The 22,901-nt window shown below is 36.0% G+C and overlaps 1 protein-coding gene and 1 pseudogene across 3 annotated transcripts in view; one reads left to right on the top strand and one right to left on the bottom strand.

The window, feature by feature from the left end:
* Nucleotides 1–22,901, top strand: part of LOC132174791 (5'-3' exonuclease family protein) — a 68,209-nt gene that overhangs the window by 34,301 nt on the left and 11,007 nt on the right. For 2 of the 3 annotated variants that reach the window (XM_059586473.2, XM_059586488.2), the window contains exons 7-14: nucleotides 3,841–3,894; nucleotides 8,978–9,105; nucleotides 9,189–9,257; nucleotides 9,635–9,720; nucleotides 10,779–10,888; nucleotides 15,289–15,339; nucleotides 16,102–16,160; nucleotides 17,248–17,292. In XM_059586473.2, coding sequence (XP_059442456.1) covers nucleotides 3,841–3,894; nucleotides 8,978–9,105; nucleotides 9,189–9,257; nucleotides 9,635–9,720; nucleotides 10,779–10,888; nucleotides 15,289–15,339; nucleotides 16,102–16,160; nucleotides 17,248–17,292 — 602 coding nt within the window. The remainder of the gene's footprint in view (nucleotides 1–3,840; nucleotides 3,895–8,977; nucleotides 9,106–9,188; nucleotides 9,258–9,634; nucleotides 9,721–10,778; nucleotides 10,889–15,288; nucleotides 15,340–16,101; nucleotides 16,161–17,247; nucleotides 17,293–22,901) is intronic. The other variant, XM_059586497.2, reaches the window with a different exon arrangement.
* LOC148587674 (uncharacterized) lies at nucleotides 18,388–20,103 on the bottom strand (annotated as a pseudogene).

The following is a 22,901-nucleotide window of genomic DNA, read 5'->3' as shown; positions in this document are numbered from 1 at the left end:
TTGACTTCTTAATTGTAATTAAAATGATATGATTAGGATGATTAATGGTTTTTTTCCCCCTTAATTCTGGTTGCTTTCTGATTATTTTCCATTGTTGCTTGATTGTGGGGTTTCGAGTAGGGGAAGTTGTTATTTTAAGTTTGAGAATATGTGATTGAAGCCAGATATTTTAAGTTTCAAATCCCTCTGCATGCAACCACATATTTTCAAATCTAAACAGCTTGCTACCCCTTCTCACCACTCCACAATCCAGCAGTAATGGAAAGTGATCAGATAATGTTCGAGGCAGCCTTCTCTGCGATACATCAGGAAACAGTTCCTCCCAATCTGAAGAAAGCAAGAATCTATCAATTCTTGACCAAGTCCGATGGTTGGACCATGTGAAACTCCATCCTACCATCGGAATATCCATGAGACCCTACTCAAAAACAAAATCAGAAAATTCTACCATTGCTTGAGAATGTCTGGTTTCGCCTATTCTTTCACCTAGATGCCGCACAACGTTAAAATCTCCCCCCCCCCCCCACCCCCCCACAAAGCACCATGGCATCTCCCTTATGGACATCAAACCAGCCAATTCAGCCCGCAAGTCTCTACGTTCCACATCATCGTTAGGCCCATAAACCCCCGCAAACACCTACTCTACATTTGCTATAACACTTTTGAAGCTACAAGCTACCACATAGCTCCCCAAACACTCCTCTATCTTCTTAGCCACTCACCTATCCCACATTAACAATCTACCTCCTGACGCCCCTTTTAAACCCAAATACACCCAATCAGCATGCCTGCACCCCCACACACTACCAACCACCTCCCTACTAATCACTCTCATTTTTGTCTCTTGCAAACAGACAATATCAGCTTTCCACTCCCTTAATCGCCTCCTAATTTGCATTCTTTTTTCGACCTCATTCTTACCTCGCACATTCCATGTGATTATTTTTGGGTTCACAAATATCCTGTACCATCCCTCCCTTTTCCTGACATCCGAGATGACTGACCTCCTTTCCCATCATAATTGACTGAGCACTCCAACTGCTTTAACTCGCAGCTTCCTCTGTTGCCAGACTTTTCACTTACATTAATAACCGCCTCCACCCTTCTTTTATCTCTTTTACCTTCAATATCAGAGAAAAGAGCCATCATTTCTTCCTCATGACCATCACATGATAGTCCCAAAGCATAGCAAATGTCTTTCACTCTCTCAATCACCCATTATGTAGGCATTGGTGAATTCCTTTCTTGTTCCCCCACAATTGCTAGAGGTTCAATATCCAACATCGCATGTCCTTCCCTTGCAACTCCTGTAAATACCACCACTGCAGTGTCCTGCTCACCCTCCCCCACACCGAAATTTCCTTCCTCCCCAGTGATTACTAGTTCTCATCCTCCATCCACACTTCCTGTATTCATCATTTGACCCTCACTATCTAGCTTGTGAACCAGCCCTCTTCCTTCTACTACCGCTAGTGCTCTACTACCCTTATTGGTCCATTGCGAGTCTTCGCAATCAACTGTGAGTCACCGGCGAGGTCTGTGTGGAGTATTGCCTGCGGTTTCTGACCTAGGGGCTGACCCACCCTTTACGTCGGCTCCGATGGGTTCTGTTAAAAGGGATACACCCTTTTCGGCCATCTCTGGTTCGATTCCGGCCTGCCCAGATGCGATTGTTGCCTCCAATCTTGCTGTCTCCGCCTCTACTACCATTAGAAGGGATTATGATGGCATTACCTTTTCCATTCAACCCAATTTGTAATTGAGTATTCAAATGATGAACATAATCATAACTATTTTCTAGGAATAATTGTGAAACCACTAACATGTCTTATTCTGTCTTTTTCTTGCTTCTTCCGACTTGCCTGCTAAAATGTAGAAATCTATTTATCCTTCAAAACGTAGTAGCTAGTAAGTAAGTGGGACATAATTTATTCTTTTTATTTTTTATTATTTTTTATTTTTTTATTTTTTTATTAATGCTAGAATATTGATTAAATAATAAAGTTCACACTTTTTATTTAGTTTAAGTTTTTAGGCTAAATGGTAATTTAATAATGGTATCAGAGATCAATGGTCCTAAGTTTGAATTCTGATTTAACACTTTATTTATTTTTTATAAGTAAAAATTTTATATATCAAAAGCGCAGATGGGCGCAACCCATATACACAGGAAGTATAAATAGAGAGCACCTAAGAGGCAAAGAAATGAAAGAGGAAGTCAGAAAAACTAATTACTAAAGGAGCTAGCCAAGCGGCCGTCCAAGAGTAAAGAGTAAAGAAGAAAAGATGAGTCAGTTCCTCTATAGTCCTAGTAGAGTTCTTAAAACATCTAGCATTTCTTTCAATCCATATACACCACATAAGACATAGAGGGATCATCTTTCATACTACCGCGCTTCGAGCACGACCTCCCGGCCACCAGCAATAGAACAAATCCCTCACTCTGCAAGGCATAACCTAATGCAACCCAAACCGACTAAAAATAGTGTGCCAAAGAGTTCTTGCGGTTTCGCAATGGAGAAGAAGATGATCTACTGACTCTTCCGACTTTTTGCACATACAACACCACTCCACCACCACAAGGTTCCTCTTACGCAAATTATCATGAGTTAAAATTTTGCCTTGGGCCGCGGTCCACCCGAAAAAAGCCATTCGCAAAGGCACCTTTGTGCGCCAAATACTCTTCCAAGGAAACACCTCATGGTCAAAATTAGACAAGGACTTGAAGAGCGACTTAACCTCGAACTTGCCTTTCCTAGACGAGGCCCAGTAAATACGATCCACCGTACCTACAGAGATCTTGCACGAGTACAACCGATCAAAAAAAGGAGCAACAAAATCCATCTCCCAGTCCTGAACGGGTCGCAGAAAAATGACATTCCACTCTACAACCCCATTCCTCCAAGTAAAATTATCCTTCACCCAAGCTTCTTTGTGTCTAGCGATGCTGAACAAAGATGGGAAGTCTTGCTTCAAAGGATTTTCCCCACACCAAATATCATGCCAGAAACGAACTTTCGAACCCACCCCCACCTCAAACCGACAACCTTTGGCAAAGGAACTCCAACTTTGTCGAATATGCTTCCATACACCCACACCATGAGAACCCGAAACCTCCTTCGTGCACCACCCGCCTTCCTGGTCTTCGTACTTGGCTTTGATAACCTTGCACCAAAGAGCCTTACTCTCATTCGCTTATCTCCAAAGCCATTTCCCTAAGAGAGCTTGATTAAACTGATGCAACTTTCGAATACTAAGACCACCGTAGTGCAAGGGACGACAAACTTGGTCCCAATTTACAAGATGCAACTTAGCCTCATCTCCCATTCCTCTGATTTAACACTTTATCTTTTGTTTTAGTTAAATAGTCTATGTATTAGGTCTCATTTATAGATGAAGAGTTTAAGACCACATCTAATAAGGGGGAGTGCTGGAATATCATTTGAATGATTAAATTAAGAATTTTTAATTAGCTTGAGCTTTTGAGACAATTGGTAATTTAAAATTATTATTTTTACATTTTAGGTTGTTAAAGGCTAGGAAGGCCGGGAGCTCTTATTTCCAAACTTGCCTAATGAGTATAGTCTTATTCAAAACGATTCTTTTATTGCGACCAATGAATGGGTGTAATCTTCTTAATGAGTCTGAAACTTCGCTTGGGTGCTTGCGTTGTTAGTAGTTGATATCGAGGTTGTATCTCAGGTTAAGATTTTCAAAGTTGGTTATTGACTTTTGTGTACCCTTTCCCCAAACAGCGGCTAATTTATATGGGTTGTCAAAAACTTTATGTGAAGCTGTTCGTTCAAGCAGAATTTTGATAGGACAAACCTTGTTTTTCAGGAATTCCATTTGGTCATACCTATAATTCATGCAAAGAAAGTGTTAAGGCGAAAGGTATGTTTTACTTTTTTTGTTTTACATGATTGAGTTGAAAATATACGTCAATCTATAGAAAGTAGGATATCATAATCTCATTTAGAAAAGCGAAAAGGACAATGATTGAGTTGAAAATATGGGTGACCCTCATGTGGATTGTTAGAGATTATAGTATAAAAAGGGAATATTCTGTGTTTATGAAATATAGGGTAAACTACATTTTTACACTTCGACTTCAGAGGGGGAGTTTCTATTTGGTCCTAAATTTTTTATTTTTTATTTTGGCAATTTTAACCTTAAACTTTGCAATTTTGAATTTTGGCTGCCCCTTTTCAATTTGACCCATTCTATTTGTCCCCTTTTCAATTTTGATGACGTTGTGAATACGTGACAAGACATGTGACTTACATTTTGGCTATTTGTATACTGTATCTCACTATCTGCTTTGTTATATATGTGTGTGTGTGGCAATTTTAACCTTCACTATCTGGTCACTGCTCTGTTGTGTGTGTGTGTGTGTGTGTGTGTGTGTGTGTGTGGGGGGGGGGGGGGGGGGGGGGGGGGGATCTTTCTTTTTGATAAACCACCACTTGTCTCAAAAGCTTAAGTTAATAAAAAGAGGTAAATTTAATCATTTAATCAATATTTTGTACTTTCCTTCACGTGTGGGCTCAAACTCTCTTTTTAATAGGTGAGACTCAACTCGTGATAATTTAAATGGGGTGAATCATGGTTCGAACTTAGGACCTCTGGCTCTGATACCATGTTAAACTACCACTTGTTCAAAAAGTTTAAGCTAATAGAAACATGTAAATTTAATCATTTAATTAATATTTTAACACTATCAATGAATAATGAGGCCAAAAATCCCGACCTCTCTTTTGTGAAATACACTAACATTGACATGGTGTCAAAGCCATTAAATTTAAATATGCCACCCCCTTGTTTGGCCATCTATATGGGATTAGGATATTCTCCATGGATCAGGATCAGGATCCTCTTTATTTCGAGTAAAATGGAGATAAATCATTTTATATTCTAGATTAGATTTCGTAGATCTAATGGTATATAAATATATTGCCATATGGTGTACATCGTGCTATGTCATTTAAAATTTTTAAATGATGTAGTACCATAGACACTGTTAGATGTATCAAAACAAAATTTGGATTATGAAAGGATTTTTCTCTATTTTACTTGAAATGGAGATGACCATATTCTATCAATATGGTGGTCAGCTGGGTGGGGTGATTGGAAAAAAAATTTGTCACGGATTGTGTTGGGTTTCCGTGCTTGGTTGCTGTCATGGCAGTCTTTTGTTGTTTATGATTTGTCGTTTATGTGTTGTATTGGCAATCAACCATGATTGTAGGGGTGATGACATCGGACAAAAGAAGAACAAGAGAAGATAGATAGATTCCATGTTGAACAGAGTCTCACTAGTCAACAATAGATGTGGTAGAATCTCACCATTAAAAGAAAGATGAGTCAGACTTCAAAAAGAGAAATTTCGTCTCAATAGTGAGCTTTAATAAAATACTTCATTCATTGATAAATAATCACCAAGTTACATAACCTTTAAGAAGGCTACTAGCTTGTTAGACAAACTTACATTAATGTAAATAACATAAACAGAGCTGAATTTGAACAGAGCAACATTTGTTGGACTGTGAACATAATAACAAATAGAAAGCCTTTTTATTTTATTTTATTTTTTTTATAAGTAATAACCAGTCCTATTAAAAGCGTAAGGCGCCTCAAGGTACATATGGAGTATACAAAAGGGTCACTTAACTAGAAAAAGAAAAGCAAGCAAAGAAATCATCATAACTAATCAACAACGGGGACAGATGTGTCACAGTCTAAAGATACAAAGTGTAAAAATAAGAGGAGAAAATGTCTTCCAAAGACCTCTCCATGTCCTCAAAGCACCTATTGTTTCTTTCCTGTCATAAACCCCAAAAAAGACACGTAGGCACCATCTTCTACACCACAACACTCATCCGCCTCCCAACAGGCTAGCAAATCAAATACCCGTCTAGGCATCACCCAAGTCATCCCAAAGCGACTAAAAATGGCATACCACAGAGTCTCACTAGTCAGCAATAGATGTGGTAGAATCTTACCACTAAAAGAAAGATGAGTCACACTTCAAAAAGATAAATTTTGTCTCAACAGTGAGCTTTAATAAAATACTTCATTCATTGATAAATAATCACTACGTTACATCACCTTTTTACAAGGCTACCAACTTATTAGACATACCTATATTAAAGTAAATAAAATAAACAGAGTTGGATTCGATCAAAGCAACATCTGTTGGATTTTGAATAGAATAACCAATAAATAAAGCAACTAAAAGCTAAAGACACATGATAACAAAATACTCCTAACACCATTGGACTTCATACTTCAATGATCTTCATGTTGCAATCACACACGTGATCCTTGATAATTTGATTTACTAATATGAATCTTTGGTGACAGAACACGGTATCTTATTCACTGTTGGTAGTTGAGCTGCATTAACGGTGATGCACCATGAACTCTGTCGATTTCCTGCAGTGGTTTTTGGTGACTGGGTGGTTGTCATCCCCATAGTGGTTTTCATTTTACATAGATTTCTTCCCCAGAGCTGTCTGTTTGTGCTGTGGTGGTTGTCGGAGTCGTTTGGTTGCCAGTATAGATTCTCTGGCAGGACTCGAAGATAAAGGCTGGTGTTTGGTTACAAGTGCACACTATTCCCACTCTGGAATAGGAATATCTCTTGGCTCGGTTTAATTTTTTTCCATGTCATTTTATTCTAGTTTTATTTTCAAGCCAGCACACTCAAGTGCAGCCCAGTCTGGCCAAGTCAACGTGGGCTTGTCTCATAACCAGGTTTGTTCTTAAAATCGGGTCAACCCAGATTCTACCTGGGTCAAGCCGAATCCAAGTGAACCTAGCATCGATTTTTTATTTTTTTATTTAGTCCAGTCTTCCCATTCATCCCAGTGGATCCTTCTTCTCCCTAAGAATTGAACAGAACCAAGTTCACCTATACAATAGTGAGGAATAAAACCAACAATCAACTAGTTGGGCGGAGCTTGAAGAAAGGAGCCCCTACTAGTGAAAAGGACTATCGTCCTATAATAGTTAGTAGCACTGAACAGGGGAGTCATCGGTCCGGGGAAAGAAAAGAACCGCCTTTGAAAAAATAGTAACTTGCTAGACCTTCGGAATAAAGGCGATTCTGTTGCCTGGGCATGCGCTCTAGCTTTGATAGTTGCACGAAAAGCGTAAAGCCCGACTCAACTTAACGAAAGGGCTTGTTTCAGACCTCTATTAGGGCGTGAAACATGAAATTCTGCCTAAGTAAGTTTGATCGGGCCTTTTTGTAGTACTTGCAGGAATGCAAGTGTATGAATCCCATTCCCTTGCGAGTGAAGTGCTTCGTCCCCTTAGAGATAGGGGTGAGTGTTAGCTTTAATAATGTAATCCGTTGACATGAGAGGCGAAGAGAAAGGTCTATCTATTTATTTAGTTATTCAGTTAAACCAATGATTCATTATTGTATCAGATAGCAACAAATTTCCAAGCTTTCCTAAAGTTCTCGTAGATAAGGAAGGAAAAAGAAGGTCTTAGATTGGATATTTTGTAGGTAGATCTTGCTCCTTTAGTTTCTGGAAAATAAAACAGCAAGGCTATGTAATAGCTGATGGAATCTTGCTTCTAATCGCTGAGCTGAGGCTAGATAGATAGCTCTGCCGCTATTCTCTACCGAATACAGAATAGATTCTCGTTGTTTTTATCATATAGCGAGATTTTGGGAGAACCCCACCAGAGGGAGTGACATGAATCAACATCGACCCGCCATTCGCTGATTCGTAAATCCATACATAGCACTTTCCATCCTTTTGTCAAGAAGTACTACTACAATTGTGGTTATTCCCGCCAATTCGGTATGAAGTACCATCCAGAGGGAGTGACATGAATTGACGTTGCCCCGCCATTCGTTGATTCGTAATCAGACTTAGCGCTTTCCATCCTTTTGGCAAGAAGTACTACTACAATAGTGGTTATTTCCGCCAATTCGGCAGGAAGTAGCATCCAGCAGCAGAAATTTGGCTGGTGTTTGTGTTCTCTGGTGAGGTTTGACTGGATTTGGTGTTTTTCCAGTGGTTTTGGTATTTTCTAGCGAGTTTTGACTGGTGTTGGTGTTTTTCAGGGAGTTTCAACCGGTGTTGGTGTTTTTCTTCATCTTCAGTCAGTTTGGTGGTTTCTGGTTCTGTTCAGCCGGTTTTGGTAGTTGCTGGCGCTGTTTTTGGCTGATGTCAGTTTTGATAGGTTTTGGCCTGTTTTGTTCTTCTTTGACTCGTTTAAGTGGTGTTGTGGCCGGTACAGGTTCATTTTGATCGGTTCAGCGTTGCTACAGCTAGTTCAGTTCATTTTTTGGCTGATATAGTGAAGTTTTCTGCTGTTTTGGTAATATTTAATTTGGTTCCATGTTTTCTAGGCGGTTTAGTTTGTTTTTTGGCCAGTTCAACGGTTTTCCAGCCAGTTTTGTGGTATTTTTGGCTAGTTCTTCTTGCTTCTCTACCAGTTTGGTGGTATTTTAGCTTGAAGACCAACTAGCAGTGTTGCTTACAAAGTCTTTGTGTCAATAATAGTTCCTTTGTTTCAAGTTGGAGCTTATATGATATTTATAAGAAAGGGACAAATGTCCCTATTCTAGAAGGTGGTGAGGTGTTCTTATGAGTTGTTTTATGGTGAGGTTCTACAGTACAGAATATTGTGTTTGTTCATATATATATATATATATAGCTTCTCTTTTTTGAAATACAATAATCTTGACAAGGGTAATAGATTTTGTTAAATTGATTGGCTATGGTTTATCTGTGAATTTTTTGCTTCCCTTCTGTTCTCCTTCTAGTGAATTTAGTTGAATAAATTTATTCCGTAATGTAATGGCAATTGTGGTGTTTAATATTGATTTAGTTTTAAAATTTACAATTCTAACCAGGGCTGCCTAGGAAATACATCTGTGTATGTAAGCTCCTCTTAGAACTGACATGTATATTTTATGTTCTTTTTGTTCACTTTTGATTTCATTTTTTTGAAGGCCTGAACTTTCGCCACACTTTATATCCCGCTTACAAGAGCAACCGCCCTCCTACACCTGACACTATTGTTCAAGGACTTCAATACTTGAAAGCATCAATCAAGGCTATGTCCATAAACGTCATTGAGGTAATAGCTGTGTATTACAGATATATACAGCTACTTGACCCTAATAAGTTGTGGCTATTGATCATGGGTTTACTCAAAGGCAGGTACCTGGTGTAGAAGCTGATGATGTGATTGGAACATTGGCGGCAAGGAGTGTTGATGATGGGTACAAGGTGATAATATGAAGCTATATTTGATAAACATGGAAAAGTTTCTTAAAACATTAATAATATTCGTCCTGTAGTAACTGTTTTGATTTGTCCGAGGTTGATAATTTGTTGAGAACAATTTTTTTTTTTTTGGACCAAGAAGTAAAATTCCTAGTTAGGTTTGTTATGAAGTGTCCCACCTGTCATCAAGGAAACAAAATGAAATACTTTGGCTGTGAGTTAAAAGCAATTGGAAATATTATAATCCTAGTTTACAATGTTATGATGGGGAGTAGCAGTTTGAAGTGATAAGCAACAAAATGGCCTAAATATTTCTTTGCTGAAGTATATCATATGTCTAATTCTTTAAGTCGCTATTGATTGCGTTGTCTTTGTGACAGGTACGAGTTGTGTCCCCGGACAAAGACTTTTTCCAGATCCTATCTCCTTCATTACGTCTTCTACGAATTGCTCCCCGTGGCTTTGAGTAAGTGTGACAAATATATGTCCACATTTTTGTAGTGCTATTGTCTGTTAATCTCATTACTTGGAATCTTCCCATTTCTGGGTAGTAAATTTTTACACACGTCCTTCTTTTCTTTTTTCCAGTCCTATAAGTTGTGTGGCACTTGATACTTCTTGTTGTTTTATGATCTTCAGGATTAATAATGGCTATTAGTATACATTTTTGTAATGTTGTATAGAAGCTTCTAACAATATGCATATACATACTTGGTAATATAACCTACACAAAACGATACGGAATCTTATGCATTTAGTGTTCACACTATTTGTAATTTGAAACCAATTTTAATAACTTATTACCAAGTTTTGACAATTTTAAATAATTCCAAAATTGAAGTATCTATTTGTACAATTCGGAAGCATCAACAATTACTATAAGAGGTACTATGGATTGTTTATGCAAATATGCTTGTTTGCTCATTTTAAAATGAATATATATTTTTTTTTTGTGAAATTATATAACTAAATTCATCATTTCTTATCGGCTTAAATTTTTTGAATAAATGATATATATATTTTTTTTGATAAGTAATGTTGCATAAATCAAAATCACAGAGGAGCGTAACCTTATTACACAGGGAGTATATAAAGAGAGCACCTAGTTAGAAGGAGAGAAAAGAATAAGAAACTCATAAAAACTAATCACTAATGGAGCTAGCCAAGCAGATGTCTAAGTGAATAGTGTGGAAGAGTATTAAAATATTAATTAAATGATTAAATTCATAATTTATTATAATTTAAGCTTTCAGTTCAGTGGGGATTTAACAGTTTGTTCATTTTAAAATGTATATTTTATTTATTTGTTTGACAAATCACATGAAATATTTAAAAGTAGGATGAAAAAGAACTGATGAATAACTATGGAGAATGAAAGTTAATTAGAAGTATTCATTTTTTTTTGTTTTGATTCCATTCTTTTTGTGCGTGAGTGCATTGTGCTTTCTGCTCAACCTAATTCTTCTAATTATATTCTTTGCGTCAAAGGATTTGGGTCATAACTTACATGGTTTGCTTACTCAGGATGGTTTCATTTGGAATGGAGGATTTTGCTGAAAAATATGGAGCTTTGAAACCTTTTCAATTTGTTGATGTGATTTCACTTGTGGGGGACAAGTCCGACAACATTCCAGGTTATTTTGTGATTCTCTTTGTAAATTATTATCGAGCCACCTCCTCTAATTTGAAACTTTTAATAATTTTTTTATTATCTTTGTGATGAAAGAAGAAATAGTTAATTCGATATTTTATTTTATTTAGGTCTTTATTAGTTTATCAGTATTTAATTTATGTATGTTTTAAGTAATTGTTTCCAGTGTTATTTTACAATTCAATAATGGGCTTGGCCCAAAGTCATCAAGTTAGGGTTAGGATTTATTTTCAGTGTCTATTTAAATGCTATTTGTACTCTTATGGAGACAAATGATGATATTGAAGAAAAAAATGTTTTCTTCTATGAGAGTTGTGACTGTTCTTTTATGTGGTGAGACTCCACATTCCTTGTAAGACTCTAGATTTATCTGGTTGGTGAGACGCTAATCTTTTATTTTTATTTTTGTTCTTGATTTGCTCTGTCAATTTGGTATCAAAGCTCTAATATCAAATTGACGTAGAACGAATCAAGAACAAAATTAAGATAGAGGATTGGCGTTGACGCAGGATGAATCAAGAACAAAATAAAGATAAAGGATTGGTGTCTCAGCAACCAGATAAAGTTGGTGTCTCACAAGGAATGTGGAGTCTCATCACATAAAACAGTAGTCACAATTCAGAAGAAAGAAAACATATTTTTTAATATTATAATTTGTCACCATAAGAGTACAAAGAGCGTTTAAATAGACACTTAAAATAAACCCTAACCCTAATCTGATGACTTTGGGCCGAACCTTATTGAATTGTAAAATAACACTCTAAACAATTACTTAAAACATAAATTAAATACTAATAAAGGCCTAAATAAAATAAAAATGGTTAATTACCTTTTTAGTACCTACTACCTAGGTTTACACGACTTTATTTTTTCTCATCTAGGTTTTAATTAATATCACAGATGGTATCTGACTTATGAGTAAATACCAGTTTAGTACCTCTCTTACCATTCCGTCAATCAAACTAATGAACTGACACGTGTCCTAACGAAAGCATGCCATGTGTCCGAACAAAAAAAAATTAAAAAAATCCAAAGTAAAATAAAAAGAAAAGTTTGGGGTGTCTCGGCCACCCCATATATATATATATATATATATTTTTTTTGAAGTTTTGATTTTTTTTTTTTTTTTGTTGTTAGGACACATGGCATGTTTTTGTTAGTACACGTCAGTCTGTTAGTTTGTTTGACGGAATGGTGACGGAGGTACTAAATCGGTATTTACCCATAAGTCATACCATTTGTGATATGAATTAAAACCTAGGTGGGAAAAAAATAAAGTCGGGGCAAACCTAGGTATTAAAATGAGAAATAACCCTAAAAGAAAACACCTAATTAACTATTTGTTCCTGCATCATTAGGTGTTTTATTTTATTTAGGTCTTTATTAGTATTTAATTTATGTTTCAAGTGATTGTTTACAGTGTTATTTTACAATTCAATAATGGGCTTGGCCTAAAGTCATCAAATTAGGGTTAGGGTTTATTTTCAGTGTCTACTTAAATGCTCTTTGTACTCTTATGGAAACAAATTATAATATTAAAAAGGGGAAAATGCACTTTGCCCCCCCTTAAGTTTCAGAAGTTTTTCAATTTGAACCCCAAAGTTTAAAAATTGGCAATGTACACCCTTGAAATTTCAATTTAAACCCTCTGTTGATATTTTTCGTCTAAATGGATGAAACTTGTCCCACGTGCACCTCACGTGACATATTAGCTATTTTCTTCCAATTTTGCCCTCACTACTAAACGACCTGTTTTGCTCATTTCTGGGTACCTCAACTCATACCTCACTCTCCTCCAAAAACCGATCATTCAATTCAATCCTTCTTGACGAATTGGTTTGTCGCAAACCAACTAGTCTTTGAGAATACCCTCTTAGAATCTGCAAGGGAGGGATCAAGACCCATGTTTGCCGTAAAAAGACACATATTAGTCCAATTACTAAGTGACCGGCAATGCCTGAGCATGTCTTCATTGAACCTGCGAGGAAGATGATGAACATAAATGTATCTACCCGAGCAAGAATCTTTGGAGATTTTCTCATTTCTTTTCTCATCGGGTTTAAACCTCTTTTGATCTGGTTCTTCTGCATTTTCCAAACTAGAAACCCCATTAACAGACTCATCAACTTCGTTCTTTGCAATGTGCGTTTGATTGTTGGGGTACACTTTTGTCACAATTTGATCAAATTTTTCAAGCCCATAATCCCCTGCTAAAAAATTGGTAAACGGGTTGTACGAATTTTTTCTTGCATCCATGTATTTTGATGTCCGCTTACCCGCCATAGTAAAATGATTGAATCCCCTAAGTTTTCACAACCTCACAGAGCTGAACTCCTTTTTGGCTCTCATGGTAGAAACAATCACGTCTCTCTGTGTTTTCCTTTTACTCCTATATCCGGTAAAGCCTCAAGACAACGTTAGGCCATTGTTGGACGAGTTCGGCAGCAAGTTCAGTGCTGCAGACAACAACATGAGCTTAGACGGCGTTTTAGGGTTTAGGGTCGAATTCGATACTTACAAGAACGTTCAGTTAGTTTAGTATGAATCGGTTGGGGGTTTCTTGACTCACTATGGCTAGGGTTTGGTGACCGAGGCCTTGCAATTTGGTGTTCCATTTATTCTGCTACCCAATTCGTCAAGAAGGATTGAATGCTCAGTTTTTGGAGGAGAGGGAGAGGAGTTGAGGTACCCAGAAATGAGCAAAATGGGTCGTTTAGCAGTGAGGGCGAATTTGGAAGAAAATAGCTTAATATGTCACGTGAGGTACACGTGGGACGAGTTCCATCCATTTAGACGGAAAATATTAACGGGAGGTTTAAATTGAAACTTTTTGAAACTTCAAAGGGGGTACATTGCTAATTTTTAAACTTTGGGGTTCAAATTGAAAAACCCATGAAACTTTAGGGGGGTAAAGTGCGTTTTCCCCTATTAAGAAATATGTTTTCTTTCTTCTGAATTGTGACTGCTCTTTTATGTGGTGAGACTCCACATTTCTTGTGAGACATTGGCTTTATCTTATTTTAAAAAACACCTGTAGTATTTTTTATTTTATTTTAAACTTGAAAAAGAAAAAAGAAGCCAAAAACATAAAAAATAAATAAATGGGTGGTTGGCCACCCACAGAAGAGGCAACCCACTTTATTTTATTTTATTTTAATTTTTTTTTTTAATTTTCAATATGAATTGAAATAATAATAATAATAATAATAATAATAATAAATAGCATTGGGCTTTTAGTTATTCCATTTCATTCTCTTTTATTCCTGGTAATAACTATTCTCTTTTCTAATGGAATATGCATTCCGCGAACGAAATGAGCCCTTAGTCTAGAACCTGAAGATAAAGAGGTGGGTTCTTTTAATTCTTTTTTTTTTTTTTTTTGTAAGTTACATATACCCGGGTCTTCGACTCGACCATATCTTCCACCTTGTTCTTATCAGGTTTTTGTTCATATCTTCCACCTTGTTGTTATCAGGTTTTTGTTTTTTGGGGGGTGGGGTGGGGTGTCCTTTTAAGTTAAGGTCATTGGCGTGGGTTCTTCCATTTTTTTTTGTTGATAATTAAAGAAAATTTTGTTAGAAAAAGCGGAAATGTCATGTGCACAGGATGTACACAGAACTACAGAAGAATTACACAGATTTTTTCAATCATGTTCTTATCAAACCCATGACTGGTTTTAACTCGTGATAGTGTGAAATTGGTTAAAACATGGAATTGACACTTGTAGTTCAAGTATAGAAGATAATATTACTAAATAAAACAAAATAAAAGAAATTTTGATACGTTTTGTTTCTTGATCAAGGAAGCCATTTTGAAAATTGGATTTACATATTTTATAGTGATTATACTTTGAAGGAATTTTCTTTTTCCCCTTGCTATAGGGAGTGGAAAACCCTTTCTGAAGGAAATTGAATTCGATATTTCTTGGAAAATATGGGTACAAAAGAGGCCCCAATTCTCCACCATTGTGATTGAGACGAGAAATAAAAAGGGTAATAACTTTGATACTGGGTTAATTAAATGTGGTAAACCATTTTCTATTGCATTGCTTTGAAGTGGTGCTCCTGAAAGGGCTCATGCAGTCATGCTTCGTTTTTCCTGACTTTAATTTGATGTACTACTTAAATATACCGTGAAGGTTGAATTCCTTCAAATTTGAAATATAGTGGTCATTTTTTTTTTTCAATAAATGATCTGGGTAAATACTTAGTCTCCATTTGGCACTTGGTCTGAATGAGCTGAGGAAAACAATTGTTAGAATCCTTGGAATGGAAGCCATTTTATAACTTCTAGACAAATATTCTTTTCGTTCTTTTCTTGTTTCTGATATTTAATTGAGTGTGAAATTTCAGAGCTTGATACATCAATATATTATAATTACAGGAGTCGAAGGAATTGGAAATGTTCATGCAGTCCATCTGATCACTAAATATGGTACGTTAATATCACATCTTATATTTCTTTTGAAAATATGAAAACCAAGTGTATAATGCGTGAATTATATCATTATTTGATGAAGTAGGTGAAGTAATGCTTCAACATTTGCAAAAGTGGATGTAGATCTAGCATGTTTGCAAACTAGTTTTTTTTTTACCAAGTGGTTTTCATTTTATTTTAGTTTCAAAGCCTCGAGGACCAACTGGTAACAGACAGTGACCAAATGACCTAATGTATTGTTCCTGCCTAACTAAAAGCATACTTCCTCTACTGTAAGTCAAATCAAGGAAAAGCAGATTTTTCCTGTCTAGACTCTACTACATGAGATTCTAGAAGGTCAAGGTTCATAAAAGTGTCAATCCCCAGATGTTTCTCCCTCACTACCTACAGCTATTGATGAAAGAATATACATAATCTATGCAAGCAGAAAGGAGTATGCTTATCCTGGACGCTTGTTTCTTGCCTTCCAGTGAAGCATTAAATACTACTGGTATCAACCCTTTCATGCATTTTGTTAAATGTTAATTAATTTTAAGCTTAAATTATTGGCTGCTGATTTCACCTAAGCTCCTGCCAGAAATAAAAGTCTTCTAAAATTGTATTTCTCAATTGTTCAAACTCATTGAACATAATAATCCCAGGTGTTCGGTCTTTCATTATGTTCTAACTTGTTCCCTTTTCAATTACTTTTGCTTCTGGTCCTAGAACGTTCTTAATTCTGAATTCTGATCACTAAGATATCCTCGCTTCTAATGGCAGGTACATTAGAAAATTTGCTGCAATGTGTTGATCAAGTTGAACCAGAACGTATCAGAAAGGTAGTACTAGTCAGTTGCAATGATCCTGTGAATCCAATGTCAGTAACTTTATTTATATATAAGTCATCTAGTATTTTGGTGGGTGAGACTGAGTGATCTGGGCATGCAAAGCTTTTTTGGTGCCTAAAATGACAAAAATACCCTAAGATAAATAAAAAATGAAAAAAAAAAAAATTTGGATTTCTTTTTTGTTTTTCTGAATTTTTTAGCCCTTTTTTTTGTTTTTTTGTTTTTATTTTTTATCATAGGTTCTCTTTTATTTTTTGTCATTTTAGGCGTGGTAGTGGGGCATTGCAAATACAATGGTGGGGGTGTTAAATTTAGTTTCCCCCTTTTTTTTTTGGTTATAGGTAATTTACTATAAGATTAGCTAAATTGGTAGTTGATGATATGAAAAGGATAATAAAAGAAAACAAAACTGGTTAATTTTTCATTTTGGTTGTGCGGGGAGTAGGGTAGTTAGACTTAATGCTGATGATGCTGGTTCCACTGCTAGTTTATGCCACGGGCTATTGTGCATGGTAATGACAGGGAGAGGGGATGTCCAGTGTCCTGTTTGTGCACAAGACAAAGGTTTTCCATTCTGTATCCAGAAAGATATATGTGGCCATGCTATAGGGATTATGTAGATCATATGTACTCTTTTCCCTTAAAGGTTGTCCATTTATTATCGAGAAAGATATGTGGCCATGAAGGTTAGCATTACTTAGATCCTATCTCTTCATAATTTTATCACTGCCAAGAGAATGCCCTTCAGCATTTTCTTCCTCTTCTATCCAGAACAAAATTACTACATATAATTGTTTTAACAAGCCTCCTGATTGTAAGTCGCTTTTGTGAAGATGATAATCTTTTTAGTTAAGGTTCTCTTAATGAATACGTACGTCAATATCCTTTCTTAGTTGAATGTGGCCCAAATATAATAATGAAAGTATATATCCTGGCTATATAAATATTCTCTTTTCCATGCATACACTTTTTCATTTTTTTTCCTTCGAAGTTGTATTCTGCATATGCCTTGTATTCTTGCATATTTACAGTATGTTGTCAAGTAGTACTCAGTCTAAATTCGCCTTTATCTTTGTAGGCCTTGATTACAAATGCTGAGCAGGCTGTCTTAAGCAAGAACTTGGTATATTTTGTTAGCCTTTACTATTGTAACTTTTCTTAAGATATATATTTTGTGCAGGAGTTTGTTCTACTGAAAATGATGATTCTCGGTGGATAAGGCACTTATTTCCTTAATGATCACATTGGAAAAGATGACAATTTCACTAGTTTTCACACTGAATCTGGAGAAAATAATAGGAACCCAATAATGGTTTTTGATATGCTAAATTGAAAGAGTTTCTTTCACCCTTTATTCAGGATTTGAAGGCTTGATAAGTTTGACATAAACTTTTTGGGAACATATATGTGAATCAAACACATAAATAGTAGCAGACAATACCCAAGAGGGGTTTTTCAAAGCACAAAAACAACAACTATATTCTTGAAGAAATTGCGTACCTTGGTGTGTGGAACTTTAATAACGGATTTGGGATGGCCTTTGGATCTAGGATTTGTTCTCAACACCTCTTGGATCTTCTCCTTAATTATGATTTGTGACTAAAGAGTGTTGGCTCTCATAGACAAGATCCTTTAAATAGACATGTGAATCCTAGTTAGAATAGGACTTGGAAACCAAGCCTTACACCAACACCAATTCACATGCCTACTAGGAGTTCTACTCCTTGTTCAATTAGGTCAAGCCCAAAGGGGTAATTATTAGCTTAAGGAGGGACCTAAAAAAAAAACTTGCTCCTATGAGCCTAAGACATTTGTCATCTCATGGCTTGTTCTAGGTTACCTTTAATTGCAACTTGTTTACTAAAACGTTACAGTTGTACTCTAGTATTTATTTTGGTTAATCATGAACTCCCTTGACTTCTTATAATTGGATTTGACCATTCTATGAAGTATCCATTGTGAAATTAAAGTCAAAATAAATTTATTGTCACTTTATTTCACTATCTCTTAATCTTTGAGTCCTCGATTTAATCTCTTGATTATTCTCATACTTTTGAAATCACATTTCATTGAGTACATTTAATTTTAGTAACTCCTTACTAAAGTATTCAAGCCCGAGATTTAGAATGATCTATTCCAATTAAGGATATTTCACATCTCTTTGATTTCAATCAAAATTATTATAGATTCCATCTTGAGGAGTTTTGTTCTCACAATGCTACCTATGTCCACCCAACATACTGATATTTTGACTGTATAGGATCTTACTCCTAAATATATCGAAGTCACCTACACTTTATATTTGAGTTCACATTCCTCTTAAGATTAAGAGCCAGTGTTATAAGAATTCGTGAGTTTAAGTTATTCAACTGACAATAGTTTATAAAATAAAAGCTCACATGGTCCAGTTTAGTATTGTAACCACACCAACATATCAATCAAAAGTCTTCACGTCCATGATCAAGATATCACTATGATTGATATGTTATAGTCTTATCAAAAGGAATGCCAAATTGCATCTCCGACTATGAACTAGGGTTTATAAATCACAAGTTATTATGGCTTAGATCTTTTGTGTGATAATCTCATTAACGTACCTAAACCATATTAAATGCAACTTAAGGACTACATATTCATAAATGTCACACACATGTATATAAAGATATGCCCATTGTTCTAATTTATCTCTGAAAATAAACAATTTTATCATCCAAGGAAATATCACAGAAAACAAATTGGGTTTTAGAGCACTACCCCTAACAAAATTGACGTAGCGGAAAACTAAGGTAACTAACCAAAGAGCAGTGTCTTTGATTCTGCAAGGAGAAGCGTCTTCGTCTTCTACCCAAAAAGATAAAAATAAGCCCGCAGAGTATTTGAGAGAAACTTCTCTGATTTGATAACAATTCAATGAGTTAGTTTTACATAATAAGCTAGCATATTTATAGAAGAGAAATACTTGTAAAGAAAGTAAACTTAATCCTAGTAGCAATAGTAAACCTAATCCTATTCAGCGGGAATCGTGGTAATCTTTCCTTTTGTACTTCCATTGTTTGAGAACGAGTAAAATTCTAATCAAGGGGTGTTGCTCCAATATTATTTTTGATATTTTCTTTATTTTCGTTTTTACCGAAAATAACGGTAAATATCGTCCTACATCAGACACCCCCACTTGAAAAAAACGCGTCCTTGAGTTTTCTTTGGGACATGGCACATGCGGCTCCTCTAAAGAAAAGTACTTGGAGAAATCTACATAGATAGAATCAAGACACGATTTTTCCTTTTCGCCTATTTTCACAAAAATTCCTCCAACGATTTCTTCTTGGACATCATCTTCAACTTCATCGTTTTCTTTAAAATAATCGTCAATTTTTGTGGTGATCGTGATGAGTTGCACCTGTGGTGGAGGAGGTGATAGTTGTTCTTCCACTGGTATAGTCGTTGGAACAAATAGTTGTTGCTGCACAAATTGTTTATCTGACGGCAAATCCACTTTTTCAACCAATTTAACAACATCCACATCCTTTCCACCATAATTAATATTCTCTTCATAGGCGGAGTACCTATTTGGAGATTTATGAATATAGTTACGAACAGGTCGAATGTGACTTACATCAATGTTTCTATGATTCCAAAAGAAACCCATCTGCATGCGTTCAAACGTCTCCCTCAACTGGCGGATCTCCTGTTGCATCATCTGTGCAGTCTGCCGGAGCTCTTGGAATTTGGCCATCAAAGGAGCCTCTTTTCGCTTGATGTATTGCTGATAGTCGGATCTTGAAACATCTCTCTCACAAACGGCGTTGTTATAGAAGTTGTTGTAGTATAAGTTGGCCATTGAATCCGGATAACGCCGGCTCGGATACTCCATGAATTTGGCTCTCGAAAGAGTCCCTCCCCCACAAGCGGCATTGTTGGAGAAGTTTGCCACCATTGCACTGATTGGCCATGATCAGGATAAAGCCTACTTTGATACCAACTGACGTAGCGGAAGATTAAGGTAACTAATCAAAGAGCAGCGTCTTTGATTCTGTAAGGAGAAGTGTCTTCGTCTTCTACCCAAAAAGATAAAAAAAAAGCCTACAGAGTAAAAGAAAAATAAAACTCCACAGAGTATTTAAGAGAAACTTCTCTGATTTGATAATAATTCAATGAGTTAGTTTTACGTAATAAGCTAGCCTATTTATAGAAGAAAAATACTTGCAGAGAAAGTAAATCTAATCCTAGCAGTAATAGTAAACCTAATCCTAGTAGCAATAGTAAACCTAATCCTAATAAGGAAATGAAAATAATTAAAGCAAATCTAACCCTATTAAAGAAAGGAAATAAAGTCCTAATATAAAATTGATAATCAAAGGGAATCGTGGCAATCTTTCCTTTTATACTTCCATTGTTTGAGAACGAGTAAAATTCGGATCAAGGGGCGCTGTTCCAATATTATTTTTGATATTTTCTTTATTTTCGTTTTTACCGAAAATAAAGGTAAATATTGTCCTATATCAAAAATACACATAACCACACCCAACATCATTGAACAAGTTCTCGTAATGTATAATTTGCTATGTTTCTTGAACTTGATTCACCTTTATCTTCTTTCCTTTTCATTGTCCATCTTAATTTTGAGCCCTTGGAATGATTTTATTGAAAGATTTCTAAATAACATTCTCAATTAACATTATGTGGTCATCAGAAAAATTCTCTCATTAATCCCCCATTTCTTGCATGGGAACACTCTATTCATCCTTGATTAGTGCCAACGGATTATCTTGAGATTGACCCATTATGGAAGTATACCGTCGTATTGCATGCATTGTCACAAGTTTTTTTTTTTTTTTTCATTTATCTTGCAAAAAAAAAGTGTTGTACATAAAACATTTTATAAATAAGTTGGATAATGTAATTCATATTAGGAAGGACTGAAGATAAAGGATATGGAAACCTTTTAACTTCTTATTAGAGTTCATTCGTCATGAAAGACGATTAAGTCATTGCTTTTGCATGCACCATAATATGTGCAAGCTATGAATATTACTTCAGGATCCCTCAAGTGTGTATATACGTTCTTACATAAAACAAATAATCCACAATTACATTACTGTTTAAAACATGATAGCTCTCTTTCTCTCCTCCCCCACCCCCCCAAACAAAAAAAAAGAAGTGGGGGGCTTCCTTGGAGCGTTTAAAGGTTATGGCCTATTTCAGAGTTCAAGACTACAGGCCCAAGGCTCATTGATCTTTTAATATTTAGCTGAAAGCACTCAGTGACCAATTTTGTATGAGTTAACTGAGAACTTTAAGGATGAGTTTTGCAAAGTTCAAAGTAAATTTTTGTATATGAGCTCTAGCTCAAATGGCATCTTTTCCCCTTGTAAGAACAAGGCGGAGAGTGAGGTTGTAGGTTCAAGACTCGTTGTTTGCATATGTAACTTATCCTTAAAAAAGTCCACAGTTAATTTTAAAGCAAAAGATTATTGCAGATTTTTTTCTTTACTAAATAGGCTTGACAATTTACCTCGCTCACTTAAGGGGCGTGAATCTCTCACCAAATCTAACTTCTAGCTCGGCCCCCCAACTTAAAATGCCATTCCTGCTTAATTTGCTCTTTGGGCTAGTTTGAGATTGGTTACATAGCTCCATAGTTATTAGTTCCTTTTCCCCATACCGGTCTGGTATGTAATTTAATTATTTTGTACTACATTTCTCTTCACTTTATTGTTTCCATAGATGATATAGATCTTGCTTTTCTGGTGAAAAATACAGGTGTGTGGTCCTTGAGTGAAGTTGTCATTTATGTTGTAAACCATGGCTCAGCTAGACTAGATACAGGCTTTTATGGGAAGATTTTTTTTCTTTTAATAAGTTGTCATTTATGTTGTAAATGACGCAATCTAAGTACACAAAGAGTATACAAGATAGACACTCAATTAAAAAGTAGAGGAAGAGCACAAATAAATTTTTTTGGGAAAATTAGAAAAGTGAGAGTTGTGAAGAGCAGCCATCCACCCATAGAGTTTTGAAGAACATAGCTTTTAACACTATCAACGTTCTCTTACAATCTTCAAAATTTTTAGCATCGTGTTCTCTCCAAATGCACCACTTCAAATATAGAGGAACCATCCTTCAGGCTTCTATAACATGGTGGCTACCAAACTGGCCTCTCCAACTAACTAACAACTCGACCAATCATTGGGGCATGCCACCCTATCTCAAAAAGATGAAAAACTGATACCCACAAATCTCTAGCTACTTCACAGTGGAGCAGAAGGTGTTTGATGGATTCTCCACCCTCTTGCACATGCAACATCAATCCACTATTGCGTGCTTCTTTCTAGGGTTATCTAGAGTCAAAATCTTTCCTAACTTTGCTGTCCAAACAAAGAAAGCCACTCTCGAAAGAGGCTTGTTTCTCCAAATTCTCTTCAAAGGGAAACAAGAGCCCGTAGGGGCTGAGCATATGAAAAAAAGATTTGACCTTGAAATCCGTCTTTTGGAAGGGATCCAACAAGTTATATGCTAAATTAAATCAATTAATGCCGGATTAAATCAATGAATTAGCCAAATCGATATGAACGGAAGATGCCTTTGGAACTTGTTTTTTATAATACCCTCATTTCTGTAGCATATAATGAACAATGTCAAGCTTTAGAAATTAACCTTATTGTGTAAAAACTAGTCATGTTCTGTGAGTTTTCATCATGAGGGCATCATGACGACTTCATGACGTTCTTGGGA

Source organism: Corylus avellana, chromosome 2 (genome assembly GCF_965113065.1).
Source record: "Corylus avellana chromosome 2, dhCorAvel1.hap1.2, whole genome shotgun sequence".
Classification (NCBI taxonomy): domain Eukaryota; kingdom Viridiplantae; phylum Streptophyta; class Magnoliopsida; order Fagales; family Betulaceae; genus Corylus; species Corylus avellana.
This window is presented reverse-complemented; position numbering and strand designations above follow the sequence as displayed.